Here is a 15,471-nt window from a genome sequence, read left to right as displayed (position 1 = left end):
TCAGCAGGAGTGCAGTCACAAAAGTAAGTTCAAGTAAAATGGCTTTTTTTTCTTCCAGCAGCAGCAGGTATAAATAACAATGAAGGTTGCAAAACTGGTCTTTCTGGGGTACGTGTAAATGACACAATGGCAATGAATTTCCCTGTTGTCTGGACAATGCAGACCTTTTGTCCCAAGAAAGAGAGAAACCTGCACTTTATTAGAATGTAAGCCCCACTTCCAGAAGGGAAGTTAAGACTCCCTATAGATGAACTAAATGATAGTTCATGAACTTTAATAAGTTTCCAGAACAAGGACAATAGGCTCATCTAGCATATAAAATTAGGATAAAATACCCTTATCTAGCACTGTGTGCTTAACTTTCTGAACAAACTTGCACAATACTCTTCAGCTAGCCCTTTAACCACTTGGCACTGATCTTGCCTTAAACTAGCCTCTGGGGTAGAGTGTTTGGGGAAAGAGAGTGTTTAGCTGCTTGCCCTGTATAATTTTCAGATGGCACTGGTGACTAGAATCCCAGAAAACATGAAGCAAGCTGGATATATCCTGGTGTATTTCTAAATACTCAGTACACTGCTCTGAATAACAGATGTCTCCAATGACAAACTAAATTTTATTGTTGAAACAAAGCATGAATTTGGATCATCTCTCTCAAAGGAAGGAACTGAATGTTTAAAAAAAAAAATGTGTTCACAGATACTGACCTTCTCAGACAGAAAGGAGTTAAACAGTTTCTTTTATCCCCTGAAGGCTGCTGGTCCCCACTAAGAGGTGCCATGTTTTATTTAAAACACACTCTCTCTCAGTAACCACTTGTTCTAATTGGCAAGGCAAGGCTGGGTCCCCAAAGCACACAGCTCGTTACATTCAGTTTGGATTACAAAAACACGATGAAACAAACTGCATTGAAATGTACAAATTAACAGCTCAGGAGTGCACGACACGGACGTGGAATTAGATTGTAATATGGAACAAACTCCATAGGGAGGCTGAGGAACAAATCACTAGTGTCTCCATAAACTATACAAGGTTTCCAAATGAGCAAATATACAAAACAGAGTACAGGCTTTTCCATAACTCAACCAAATTGCTACATGTGGATAGAAGAGAAGACTCCTTCCCCCGCCACATGCACACATGTAAGAAAATGGAGTTACAAACAAGACGGTTTAATGAATTAAACCTGCAGGTTGCACATTCTAAATATGTAACTCATCTTTGCTTTCATGCTGACAATGCACAAACACCACTGCAATTAAGTCATACTTCTAAACATTTTTTAAATCATCTGAGACCCTAAACACAAGGGACTAAATTAGAGCTGGGATATCAGCAGGCAGCATGGAGAGGTTAATAAGCCAGAAGTTAACTGAACAAGATATTCACAGAATAGGAAGAAATGGAGCCTTTACAACAAAAAGATGACAAAATAGAAGAGGAGCTTTTTTTTAAAAAAAACCTGAACAAAAACACAAGAAAAAAAGCATAAGGTAGAGAGGTTGCAGAGATATTTCACTGTTCAGCATCTCAGCAGTCAAGTTTAGTGAGATAAGCAAACCCTTGAGATGGATAGACGTGGAAAATACCAGACAATGGAATGCCTCTGAGATACAGAAACTTATTAAAATTAAAAACATTTTGCAGTCTTTTCAGGTAGCCAACATGTAGCAGAGGTCATACCTCTTATATAAACAGAAGTAAACTACCAGGCTGTAAAATCCACAACAGCCAGAAATCTTTTCACCATTTTCTACAAATTAAAACTCTTATCTTCTTAAACAGGCATTATAAAAATACTAAAGCAATACTAGTTCTTAGGTGTAACAGGACTCTCCACAACCCTGTAAACTGGTATCTTTGTCACTTCACATGAAAGGGCTCATATACCTTGCATAAAAACAAAAACAAAAAACACACTTCAGTATCTAGATTCCTGCTATTTAGGTTTGAGTACCTTCTTGGGAGGACAACATACATTCTATTAAAGGTTTCTCAAGTCCATTGACATGCTCACCTGTGGGCAGTAGGAAACTCTGCTAAGTCTCATGACCTACTTACTATAAAATTTAAGCTTATATTTTTTTCAAGCCTTTATTAGAGGTGCAGCAATATATCAGTTGCATATTGGATGGGCAACGTTAACAGAAAAAAATAACATTATCAGCAACTGGCGCTTTTTTTTTGGCCCATGTAGCCAACAATGTCACCGATAAATGCTGCATGCATGCACACAGCTATAGCCTGCACATGGCCAGGAACACAGCTGAGCAGCTTGAAGAACAGCCTCCTGCTGGGGGGGGGGGGGGGGGGGGGGGGAGGTGAGGGTCAGATCAAGGCCCCCACAGTGAAGGAGGGAGTGGGGCAGAGGCAGCTCCCTGCTACTGCACATGTTCACAGGGGAGGCATGAGCCCCCCTCCCGGATTTGCGAGGGGGGTGAGGGCAGGCTGCTGTGGGATTGGGGCTGGGGCTGTGCTGGCCTCTTCCTGGTGGTGGGGCTGGGCTTGGGGCAGGTGGTGGCCAAGCTGGGAGGGGGGCTATGTGGTGGACTTTAACCACCCCAAAATTTTCCACAGCCACCCCTCCCAGTACCACCACCACTAGCTACCACACCCCACCCCTACCCACCCTGAGCACAGCCCTGGCCCAGCACCCCCTGCTGGGAAGAGGCCAGCACAGCCCCTGGCCCTGAGCCCACAGCCCACCCTCACCCTGTGCACAAATCTGGGGTGGGGGGACATGCCCTGCATGCCTCCCACAGGGATGTGCATAGCTGTGAGGAGCCACCCCCTTCCCACTCACCACCCTCCCCCCCACACCCCTGGACAAGTCGCACACAGTTCCATCCCACACCCAGCTGGGCAGTGCCTGCCTCTGCCCCACTACCTCCCTCACCTGGATCTGCACCCCCCACCCAAGCCCCTTCTTTCCCCACTGCCTTACTGGCTGGATGCTGCTCTCCAAGCTGCCAGGCTGCGTTCCTGTAAATAGGCTATTGGATTGGTATTGGCCAGTGTGTCTGGTTAATAATCAGCCAAGACAATCTTTATTTGTGCACCCCTAAACTTTACATTTGTGAAGAAATATTTTACATGCAACTAGGTGCAATGCTGTCTTCCTGAGGCTAGGGAGAGTCAGAAACAGAAATTAATTGTTCCTGATATGCTGTCTGGCACCCAAGCTGCATAAAGAAAATCTCTTACCTCTACCAGTTGCAACTGAGCAATGCAATGGAACCATTCTGCTCTCATGAGAAGATAGCTGATGGATTAGCCCCGTGGCTGAAGCAAAAGCTTTAAACCCAAACCTTTTTAGCCCATCTGTATGCAAAGAGCCTTCATACAGCTGGGTTCTTAGCATGAAAGAGGTATGCAGCTTCTATGTGGATCTCCATTCCCACCCTACACTATATACACCAGAACCACACCTGTTTTGCTACAAGGCCGTAGAGCCGTGTGATTCACTTCTACTCTACGGTTGAAGATAAGAGTCCACAATCCATCTTTGTGAGGTAGGAACTACAGTTACTCAAGTAACTCAAAAGGTTGTTCATGTCCTAAACCTGTAGTACCATCTGGGGAATATTCAGAAAATTTCAGGCATATATCTTGCACTTGAATTAACAGAGTGCCATCAACTTTAAAAGGAAAATCTTGTGGTCAGTTCATCAAGGTTTTCATAGTCAAGCAGAACTAACTTAATTAGTAATATAATCAGATTTGGACAAACCAATTTCCTTATCTTGCGTATCTATTTCAAAATTTTTGTTTTTTCAATTTACTTCTCTTGCTTACAATTTACTACTGTAGTTTGAAATATATTTAGAAAAGAGCAACTGCTGCCCAGACAATTAAAAAAAAAATATTATCCTGCTTTAACAAATCAGACAATGTTATTACACAAACCAGCACACACACTCTTACTGGTGATTAATATGGCCCAACTAAGTATAAAAGGAAAAGCTGGTAAAAATACAGATCAAGTATACAAAGCCCTACCAAGTTCTATAGTTAGTGTCCACATAATTCTGTTTCATAATCATAATTTTTCTGCTTAATAAAGTTTGATGCATGGTTGGCTTCTGAGATGACTAGTTCTGTGGCATTCTTCTCCCTCCTCCCAATTAGAAATATAGTAGTTTTAACTTGTGGTTGCAAATGGCTGAATAAGAGATCAAGTAATAACATGAATGCTATGCAGCTATTATGATGCTGCAGTTCCCTGTTGATAGGCACTCTAGAAACACTCAACAAATTTAGGGTTACCATTACACAAATATTTCAAAAGTGTGTTTATCAGTTTGAATAATAAAAAACAAGCTGGAAGATCAAATGCATCCCCCATCTCAAATGTTAGCTAGTGAATGCTGCTTGTTTCAGCAAACATATTTCACATGCTACAAATACAAAGGCAGACGTGAATACAGTAGGGACATACCACAAACGTATCTGGCCTAACAGAGGAACCCAGATTGAGGTGCCAACTTCTATGAGACGCTTAAAAAAAAGGTAACACTATATGCCCTTCTGAAAACAAGATTCTGTGTATGGGGAAGCTTGTCATCAGTACTGCTTTTAAACCATAGGAATTTCTCGCTGCTGTTCAGACAAGGTAAATAAAACATGAGGTTGCACATCAGTAGAGGGGGGTCATACAACAACAGAGAATGCAAGTGCACAGGTTTGTGAGAGTATTTTTGGTTTTGTTTTTAAGAAACTAAGTTTTTCCTGAGCAGAAAGGGATTAAATAAAGCATGAACATGGGTCACCATTTATCTTGCCACACTTCAAACCACAGATTAAAGGATACAAAAAAATTAGTTTACAAAATGCACGTTTTGCTGGAATTGTTTTCTGGTGTTATAAGCTACTTGCCTGACAAAGCCAAATCTGCATTTTACTGACCCCCAAATCCACTTAGAACTGCACATGTTTGTTTTGGGAAATTCATGTTTGCTGGGCCATATGGGAATTCTACTTTGATTCCAGTGTCTTGTACCAAAATCACAAGGTAAAGCTAGTAGTGTAAAACCTGGAAGTAATTTAGAGAGATGGAAGAAATGGAAAATTATTTGTATTACCCGCAAAGTGACTCTTCTAGCAATTTAGTGAGCCAATTTCATGATCTCCCAAAGAAAAAAAAAAAATGTCCAGTCCTTATATACAATGCAAAAAAGGAACTCTTCACTGGAAGTGGATGGGTTAAACTGATCTCAGATGCAGATGAATTCCAGGGGTATCAATATTAACCACTGAAGTTAAATATATTTAAATTTTAAACGCTTAATCCTTTCTTGCTATGCGTTTCCCCTCAAACTCAAGGGAAAAATAACCCCAGGATTAAGGAGACAAAAAATATATAGTCTGGCATATAGCCACTATACGTGTATTGAAATTGCCGGTCTGGTGATCAAAAATACTGATTTTTACTCTACTGTAAGCTGTAGACACTGGAACAGTGGTATCTTACTATAAAACCTGGAGACTAGTATACTGTAAAATATTTTACTAACTCAGTATTAAAATAAAATACTTTCCCCAAAGGTTCTTGAACATTTCAGTGTTTATGCTATTCTTCCTGATGCTTAAATAAAACAGGTCTGATTTTCTTTTCTTTTCTTTTTTTTTGTATTTTCTTTGAAAACTTTCTTTTAGTGTTTCCCAATTACTGGTAGAGTGTAAGAAATAAGCACCAAACCAGAAACAATAAACCTGTGGTCATACAGAACAATCTTGTGAACTTTCACATCTTATAAGCTTTTAAGACTTAAGGTTCTTCCAAGCAAAGCATATTTTCTCTTGCCTTTAAAGTGCATAGCATACTACCACTAACTAAAAAAGAGCTAAACAAACCCTTAGAAAACTTATGAAAGTTAGGGAAATATTAGCCCCATGCTGAATATGAGATTGAAAAGAATCAGGAATTCCTGGTCTTAGGATGTTTCCTACTGGATGACAGGTTAAATCAACAGGTTGCCAGAACAGCAATTGCCATTTAGCAATCATCGGTATTTAGTCAGACCAGATTTCAAAAACAAGTTTCTGGGGATTGCCCTTTGCTCTGACTATCTGCACCAGTTTAATCTTATCCGACCAAAATACATGATCTTAGAGCAGCCATGAACATTCATGGGAAAGGCAGGTCATATCATAATCATGATAATTATTCAAGAACTTGCATGTTATTCAGAAAAGTAGAGAGAAAGGCTCAGGTTCATTAATTTATACGGCAATGCAAACCTAGCAAATACATTTTAGTCCCTCAAAGCTTTGTTGCCTTCCTTACCTAGCAGATTTAAGAACCTAATGTCTACTACCCACACATCAGGGTTTCCCACCACAGGGAACAGTAAAGAGATTGCCTTCTATGTTTCTTTAAAAAAAAAAAAAAAAAAAGTGTGCGCGCATATGCGTTTTCAAAGCAATTTAATATAGTACTAACCTTTTTCGTTGTGTGGATTTCTTTTTTCTAAAATGAGAGAAAGGAAATGAGGATCAAAAGAGGTAATAAAACTTCCAACTCTTCCCCTATTAGAAATCAATTCCAATATGCTTGTATAAAGAGCTTGCTACTTTAACAAAAAGGAGACTCTTCACCTTTTTAACTATATCTTAGATGCCCAAAATTATGAAAAAAATGTATGACTTCAATCTTTATCTGAACCGTTACCACCTATTGTATTCCAATCTACAGAGTAAAAGGGTAAAACACATTTACTCTAGAAAAAAAATAAGTCAACTTTACTCTTTAGCAAAAGCAGAACAGATGCAATGTCCTACCTTTCTATAGAGTACCATATACAGCGCACTGTTATAGATAATATGCACCTGTTTTCAAGTTTTTCAAAGGCAGCTTACCAAAAAAAAAATCTTCCTTGTAGTAACAGAGTAGCAGCAGCACAGGAGCCAAGCCTACTGCCAGTCCCAGCTGCCAGATTGGGTCAGTAAGCAGGCCCTGTGTGCTGGGTTGAGGGCCATGCACTGGATAGATCTCATGCCCCAGCCTGGTACACCATGCACCAGCCCTCATGCACCAGCCTGGTACATGGGGCCATGTCATCCAGCCAGGGAGATTCCCACCAATCCAAAAACCTGGTGGCAGAGGAGCAGTGGCAATTAATGCTGCCACTGCTTCCGTGCTGCCAAATAACTGGATCACCCCAGGTATAGAATTCTTGCATACAATATGCAGCCCAATTTTCACCAGTTGGTTTGGTGGAAGAGATACAGGTTATGTACAAGAAAATATGGTAATTCACTAGCTTTTGAAGTAAAATTATGCTGGAAAGAAGTGCATAACTTTACCCAGGGTCAAGTTACACTGGTGTATGTGCAGCTTGCCCACAGCTCCATCATACCAGGGTAACTGTTTACCCAATGTAAACAGACTACTACCAACTCTCCCTACTTCAGAAGAGTTGCTCATAATGCCCACTCAGTATACTGGTGTAATTTTTACTCTGCAGTAAAGTTTGAGGTGAATTATCTAGGGGTAATGTGATGTGCACTGGCATCCCAGGTCTTGAAATCCAAATATACATAGTATATTTAAAAACAAACACACACAGATGCACCAAGGCATGAAGGAAGGAGGTAAGGGAAAGGCGGATGGGAACAGGAAGGAGAGATTACAGACATAGTGCCAATCCTTGAATACTAGAAAATTGCCTCCACCAGACTGCTGACAAGAGGCCATAAGAAATCAGGATTGCAAAACCAACTTGCCACTCTAGGAATATCAGTTCTTGTCCTGATTGGCAATAATGACTGTGGCATTCCGATCACTGACCAACAGACTGTTATGGTCTACTAGACATGGTGACTTCTGAAGCTCATAGAATACTGTCTGTTTTAGAGAGACCAAAATGGTTCTGATGAGATTCTTTATACTGTATACTTCTTGCATATAAGTATGGAGAACATCACCCATAATGTCTGAATGAACCTTTGCACAACTGATTTTTTTTGGAATGGAGGGAAACTAAAAGGGAAAAGATTTTCAAACAAGATGGCAGAATGAGGAAATTAAGAAAGCAACTTTAAAATGTTTTCTTTGGGGGTGGAGGGGGAGAAAAAAAATCAATACAAGCCAACATTTGAAGATGCTCCACTTCATGCTTGCATGCTAGTTGTACAGCCTTGAGGATTCTATTAACTGCAGCACATGCAAGGCTGATACTTAACTAGAAATTGAAAAATACACAAGTGTTTGGTACTTGGAAACCAATCTACATACTTGTGGGGTAACTGAGTGCATCCAATGTTTGTAGCATTTTATTTCTTTACAGTATTAATATGGTGATTCTGTAAGCAAGATCGATGAACCACAGAGCCATTCTCCCTAAATACATTTAAACAAATTCATAGTAACCTACTTGCGTTCTGTTCATTTTTGTGCTACATTTTCAAGAGCAAGTGGATTTTTCTATTTGAAACCAACAGTTTAAAAAATCTTCAGGGTCACAGTATTTGAATTCTAGAATTCAATACTTCAACAGATGAACCAATAATCTAAGCCAGCGGTGCTCAAACTCCAGGTCACAGGGCTCCCCAATGGGCACAGAAATTTGCCGGCATGGCCCCATGTCAGTCACCTGGCCCATAGGGCAAGAAATTTGAGCACCACTGTATGCTTTGAGATTTTCTACATGAGCTTTTACTATTTATTTCTGTTCTCCTGAAAGAGATTTTAGCATCATGGGAAAACTGAAAAGTTTTAATGATGACAAAAAATGGCACCAAAATAATTAGTGGCAAAACATAAGTTTCAAGTTGTGAATAAACTGTTCTAAAAGGGCCAAGTTAGGAGAAACTGGAACAAAAAAGCCAAGAAGGTTCTTCTCAAGCAAAAGAAAACTTTGCAAAAATTAAAACAAGATGCAGTTTAGGCTTTGCCTGTTGGTCAGCTACTGATTATTTTAATTTTTATCACTTAAGTCTTAAAATTGAGACAAGACAGACTTCCGTACCCACTCTTCCCTTTCAGTTTTCACCCACACTAAATTCCAGTGTTTATTTTTATGGTAAAAATGTGCCTTGCTAAATTCAAAATTCCAAATCAGACTGAGAGCTGTCTTAAAACTAGGAAGGCTTTGAAAGCTATGTCATCTTTACAGAAGTTGTGCCAAGAGTGGAGTTCTGTAGTTCAAGGGCATTCCAGACTTCTGTAAACTTCACTGAGTGAAGGCTCCATTGGTGCATTTACACAAGAGGCTGCTGCTTTACACACACACTAGAGATTGTTTCAACAAACCTGAGCTAATAAATGAAGCGCCAAAGTGAGGAGAATCTGACTTCACACACAGACACTGAAGAAACAGAACCCCATGCATAAACCCTGAAGGAGATGCCAACAATGATTTAGACAGTCTAGCAAAAATAAAACCTTTACTGCACTTACCAGCAAAGCATTTGGAACAGAGATTCATAGTCTTGCTGGACCTGGGGCAAGAAAAAAAAAAGTAGAGCTAAAAAATTCATTATAACTGTAATTAATATGGTAGAAGTTTTCAGGAGTAAAACACAGGTAGAGGGGGTGAGCTCTTAACTGGCAGGGTATCTATACAAATCACCAGTGGCAAGGAGCTAGCTGAACTAAGAGGTGGGAGAAGCAGCAAAACACCCTTCATTTGGCACACACTCTCTAACTTGGTACAGAGCTTTTGAACCCCAAGTTCCACACATGTACCTCTGCATTCTTAAATAAGCATCAAGATAACTATGATAGACAGGAGCAGCAAATTTAATCCACTTTAATATACAGAACCCCTCAGCAACATCTGGCAGAATACTAAGACAGCCTGAAGGACTACATCTGTAAGTTTTCTTCACCTTGGTTTAGAAAGCCACTAAGTTTCTACAAGACAAAAATAGGTTGCGGTTCCATATAATGCCATCACAGTACCCTATCCACAGATTTTGGGAGTCCTCATTGCTGTCCCTGGCATGAGCTTCTTCTAGTTTACAAATTAAATAACTGCTCTCACAATGTCTCTTTCTTAACTGACTCCATACTCAAACTTGGCAAAGACCATCTAGGCATTAACACTCCTGAAACAGGATTGAGGCACATATCAGTAACAAGGCTGTTTAAGTTGCATGGGCTAAATCTTTTCTGGAAACAGAAATTAATTTTTCAGTACAGTTCATCTGAAACCTCTTCTTAGCATTAATATTAACCGTGTCTAAAAGGTAAAGATGTAGATAGCAACAAAAACAACAGAGCCTACCAAAAACACTTACATTCTCCAAGTGGTTTAAAACCAAATGAGGCAGGAATTTAAAAAACAAGAAAACCCTATAAAACTTAACAAAGACAAATGTTGTAAGAATCTAGACACTAGGGTGGAGACCATTTTATTATCTTGCGGCGAGTGTTTCAATAAGCATCTCTTCGAAGCAATCAGCTGTCAAATTAAAATATTTTTCTGTCACTCATTACATTTTTGTGGTATATGCAGACAGGACCCTTTAACCATTTTCTGGTGACAGAAAAAAAATTAAAATATTACCAAGAAGATTGGGTGTTGATTTCAGGACACTGCAATTGCAATTGCTTCTGAATTGATTTACAGTGGATTCAAAATTTCCTGCAGAACATGGGTCACTGCGGACATGAGGTATAGAACCATGTGCCAGCTACAGCAGGAGCCACACACAAAAGCTAGCTTAAATACAAGCAGTATGTGCAAAGGAGAAATGTTAATGCTAGGAAAAGAAAAGCAGAGCAGCCCTTTGTAGCCATACAAATAAATCATTTTATTGGTTTAGGCCCACAGACTCCCTAACACTGCTTACAATCTGCACAGATTATCTATGTTCTGAAGAACTGCAATTAAAAACAGCATGGTGAGTCAAAACCCACAGCATTACTAGGCTGCTGTTCAGTACCCACTGCTTATGAGTTAGACCTTCTGGAGCAGCTCAATATGCCTGGCAGGAACTTCTCTGCAAAGCCATTAAACCCCAGGGGCAGCAAAGAAAGAGAAAGGCAGAGTTCAGATGGTTCATACTGATAACATTGGAACTGGCAATGACAAATGTTTCCATTGGTATAGTCAACCTGCTTTAGCTCTTGTTATTTATCAATCCAAAGTCTTTATATGAACTTGTTTCCTTTTTTAAATCCACCAAAAAAAGACATACAGAACACACAGCTATGTTAAAAAAAAAAAGGAGGAGGAAAAGACAGGCATGCACTCATAGCACGTTCAAGTATATGTTACAACTGGGCCATGCTATCAGACAAGAGTCCTTAACAAGCTCATCTTACTGCCTGAACAACTTCAGTCACTGTCCAGTTTCCAGATGAACTTCACCTCTAATCCCTGGGGATTTCTTTCATGGTATTCCACTTAGGCTCAGACCTCTTGACAAGATCATTCTTGGGGCACAAGCCTGCATTTTCTCCCCCGACACTGAATTTTTCAGACAGCAATCCCTTTATAGTTCACCCAAATTATCCCAGCAGGTCTGAGTTTGGGTCAGAACCTTTTTATCTGCAATCCCTCAGGAAGCGACAGTTAACCAGTGACCTTTGTAACACAGTACTACTTGTTAGGGCAAAAGCATTATTATTTTTTAGTCCGTTTTCTCAGTGAACAGCTTATACATGTCAGACTTACCAGGTATTATCCATCATCTGCCTGGCAGGGACCACGCATAAGTTTGCCAATTCTTTGTTCCGGTGCTAGACTGTTCCCACCCCAGGTCAAGGCCTTTTCTTTATGCAATTTGAGCCAGAACAAACTAGCATATTATTTTCCTTGGGGGTGAGACATGTTACCTGAATTAACAATTTGCAGTTAATCCCCAGCAATGATAGTTCCCATAAGACTGTTACTTCATCCCACATCCATTCAACTAGGAACACACAAATATGCAACACTTATCTCCTTGACATAACTGTCTTTTCAAATATGCGCTGGATGTATAGCATCTGTTACACCAATAAAACTGTCTTTCAGAATTTCCATGCCTCTAAAACACAGAGCTGTCAGTTACCATACAAGATGTTTTCAGCTTGTTTCACATAAAAAAGGGAGAGATCACAGGGGTTAGACTAACCAAAAGAGATGTTCCAAATAAGAAGCAGCACATTCCTTTTTTACCCAACACTTAACCAAAAAGACACATTGAAAAGGCTGTACATTCCAGATCCAGTCTCTATCACTTAGGAATTTCAGTGTCATGTTTTTCAGCAACTGAAAAAGCAGAACTAAAATCAGCCAGATAGACATGAGACCCTGAATCAAAAAAAAATGAGAAGAAGTGAAATTTGTATTCAAGCAAACAGCTGGAGCTACAAAATGGGCACCAAGAGGAAATTAAAGGACAAATCAAAATCCTCAACCTACTCATTTGTTTGGGACCAATCCCAAGAACCGACAGAATGGTAGGTTTCTCTTCCCACCATTCTGCATCTTGGATAGCACGGCTACAGGACAGATCAGTCTGCCAAAATGGATTCCAATATTCCAACCAATCCATTCCATTTCCCTTAAAGAAAGAGAGGGCAATCTTAAAGGCCAACTTCCTAATATGGAGGGTTACAGCAATTTAGGACCCAATTCAACAAAGGGCGCACACTTTCTGCTGAACTTGCATGCCTACGCTTTGGAACTCAGAGGGATTTAAGCATGTGCTTAAGTATATCAGGATCTTATCTAGCACTATGTTCTCCTGCATCAGCTTGGAGACAGAGGCAAAGTAGTGGAGAAATGCAGAATGTAGGGTCAGATCCTCCTGTCCTTAAAGTCTATTAAAATGTTGCCATAGATTCCCCTGGAAGAAGTATTGAACATATATAGAAAGTAGTATGGTCTCCTGGTAAGAGCACTGGAATGGAAGATAGAAGAACAAACTAGTAAAACTTCACTGTGACAACAATCTAGTTAAAGCTATTTGGTTAACAGCCAAAGAATCAGTATTTTGAAAATAAGGTGAAAAACTTCCGTTTTAGCCGTGTTTACTAAATTCTATTAGATGCTGGACATCAATGTCTGGATAACTCCAGTACTGAACATGCATAAACATGGCACCCACACATAGTTGAACCTACTCACAGCTAAAAATAAAGTGCCACAAAATCCTCATACTGTCTCTGCAGTGCAGAAAGAACCTGTAATTCTTAACTTTCTCTGTAAGTCCTACTAAAAGGTTTCCATTGCATACTAAACTGTAAATGATTAACAGCTAATCTCTCCCACAAAAGACATCAGAAGATAAAGCTGAAATTGAAAATTTCTCAATATATTTGGAGTAAGCAGCCATTCAGATATTCATAGTTTAGTTGAGTCATTTTTACAAAAGGCAGAGGTCTCACGATTCTAGAACTCCAAAGTCAATATGTAAATAGGGAATCTCCTGTGGTTTAAGGGTACCATAATACTTACCTTCTCAGTCTCAAAGCACCTCTCAGAAAAGTGTCAGCTTTTAGTTTTTGCTTTTTTGACTACAGAAAAATAAATGAGAGCAATTCTGCTGCAAACTCAAGGACTGCAACAGGTCACAATGTTTTGGCAGCATGGATTTCTGTTTGAAATCTCTGGGTTTGTCTTGTGAACCACATGCAGATGTCTACATGCCTAACAGTGCTAATATTGTGCAGCACCCTTAAAAGGAGCTCATGGCAACCCCAGAGGGTTGCTGCACCCTGATGTAGACAAATGGACAAATTATACCAAGTTAAAGGGGGTGGGGGACATGATTTGTGCATTAGACACAAAACAATCAATCACTCTCAAACAACTACTCTATTTTGCATTATATATAAACTAGCCCACCGTAATTTAGCAGTTGTTTAATTCAGGGGCAAACTACTAAATTATTGCCGTTTAACTTCTACTTACTGGCCTGTGGGATAGTGCAGACGTGCAAAAACAGCTACTATGGAGCACTGGTATAAACTAATCACATCTCAAGTGTTAGTAGGTTTCCAGCTTCAGGTTTCCATTACGAAAGTCAATTTCATGCATAGAGACAGGTAATGGAGAATTACATATTGTATCCATTTTACAAACATTTCCCATGCCTTTGTTAAACTCTGGATTACTTACAATCTTCCCCCTGCACATAGTTTTAGTCAGTATTCAGACAGAGGGCCCATATTTATGGATAAATCATACCATATTGATATTAGCTCAGTGAGCAAACCTAAAGCTAGATGCCATTTGAAGATACTTCTTTCTCCCTGTTAAAAATAAGTCATATAACCAAAGGGTGATACAAAATTACAGTGTGGATCTGGGAACTACAAGGTGAAACAAGCTACCAAGTTCAAATGGCATGACTGAGAAAATTCAAGACAGGATACTTCAAGGCAGCTGAAAACTCCCATGAGAGAGAGAGAATAATTGAATGTAACATTTCTATAGACCTCACTGACTAAAGCAAAGTGCAGGTAGTAAAGGAGCTTCCACAGTCAAAGAGAACACAATAATTCCATTAAACAGACAGAGGAGAAAATATTAGCAACAACACTGGGATTTTAAAAAGAAGGAAGCTTACAAGTTGATGCTCAAACAAAACTAGATCCCAATAGCTAATGCACTATTTGCACATGAGCACAATTTTTTGAAACTTTAGTATAACAAAAGAAAATCCTACTTATTTAAACACGTTCATTTGTCATGTTGTGCCTACAAATTTCCATAGCATATAAAGTTATTTCGAAACTTTGGAAGAATGTGCATGTACACACAGAGCAAGAGAGAGCGAGGGAGAGCAAAAGCACCTTTAAGGTCTTAAGTCACAGGGCAACATTTATAACGTCAGGTTAAAAAGAACATAATGGAAATTGTCAGAGGTGCAGAAATACGCTAAAAGTAAAAGTTAACAGATTCAAAATCTCAAATATATACTGATATTATAGATTTTTTAGCAAAGTGACTGCATAATTTAAAGAACTTTGACTTCTGTTAGCATTGATCCTATTTTATAATTACACTCAGTAAACTTGTAATAAAAGTGTGACCTCCTCTATACTAATAAGACCACTGTAAAAATATTTACTTAATTCTGTTCTCTATTCAACCAAGCATTCCATTTTTACTTCCAGCTTAGCTATATGTTACTCTAAGGCCCAGTATAACCCAAGGCATAACCTCCTATCCTTCAATCCCATTTGGTTGTTTTGTAATGAGTTATAGATATCATCTATATAATTCCACCTGCTTAAAATCAGACAGCCTGGCTAAAATGCTGGTTAGAGAATTTCAGAGCCTGTTACATTGTTACAAAGACAGAACTTTAGATGCATTATTCTGCTTGAACACAATAACTAGAATCTAAAACATTGAAGTTTTATGCTAGAGCTTCTAGAATAAGCAAATGGACAATTTTGAGCATGATTGGAGAACTGAAGCTGTATTCAGAAATCTACTTGATACCCAGCATCCTCAGCTTTCCCAGTGAAATCCATTTTTTGGAAAGTAGAATAGATAAGGGCAGCTGAGAAACAGAATTTTTTAAAAA

At 39.3% G+C, this 15,471-nt stretch overlaps 1 protein-coding gene across 1 annotated transcript in view; it reads right to left on the bottom strand.

Annotated features, from left to right (window-relative positions):
• The window catches only part of ZFAND3 (zinc finger AN1-type containing 3), a 259,189-nt gene that overhangs the window by 182,174 nt on the left and 61,544 nt on the right, over window positions 1-15,471 (bottom strand). The window contains exons 2-3 of the mRNA XM_006018579.3: window positions 9,398-9,438; window positions 6,440-6,466 (exon numbers count right to left, since the gene is read on the bottom strand). Coding sequence (XP_006018641.2) covers window positions 6,440-6,466; window positions 9,398-9,438 — 68 coding nt within the window. The remainder of the gene's footprint in view (window positions 1-6,439; window positions 6,467-9,397; window positions 9,439-15,471) is intronic.

This window comes from Alligator sinensis, unplaced genomic scaffold, assembly GCF_000455745.1.
Source record: "Alligator sinensis unplaced genomic scaffold, ASM45574v1 scaffold198_1, whole genome shotgun sequence".
NCBI classification, from domain to species: Eukaryota; Metazoa; Chordata; order Crocodylia; family Alligatoridae; genus Alligator; species Alligator sinensis.
This window is presented reverse-complemented; position numbering and strand designations above follow the sequence as displayed.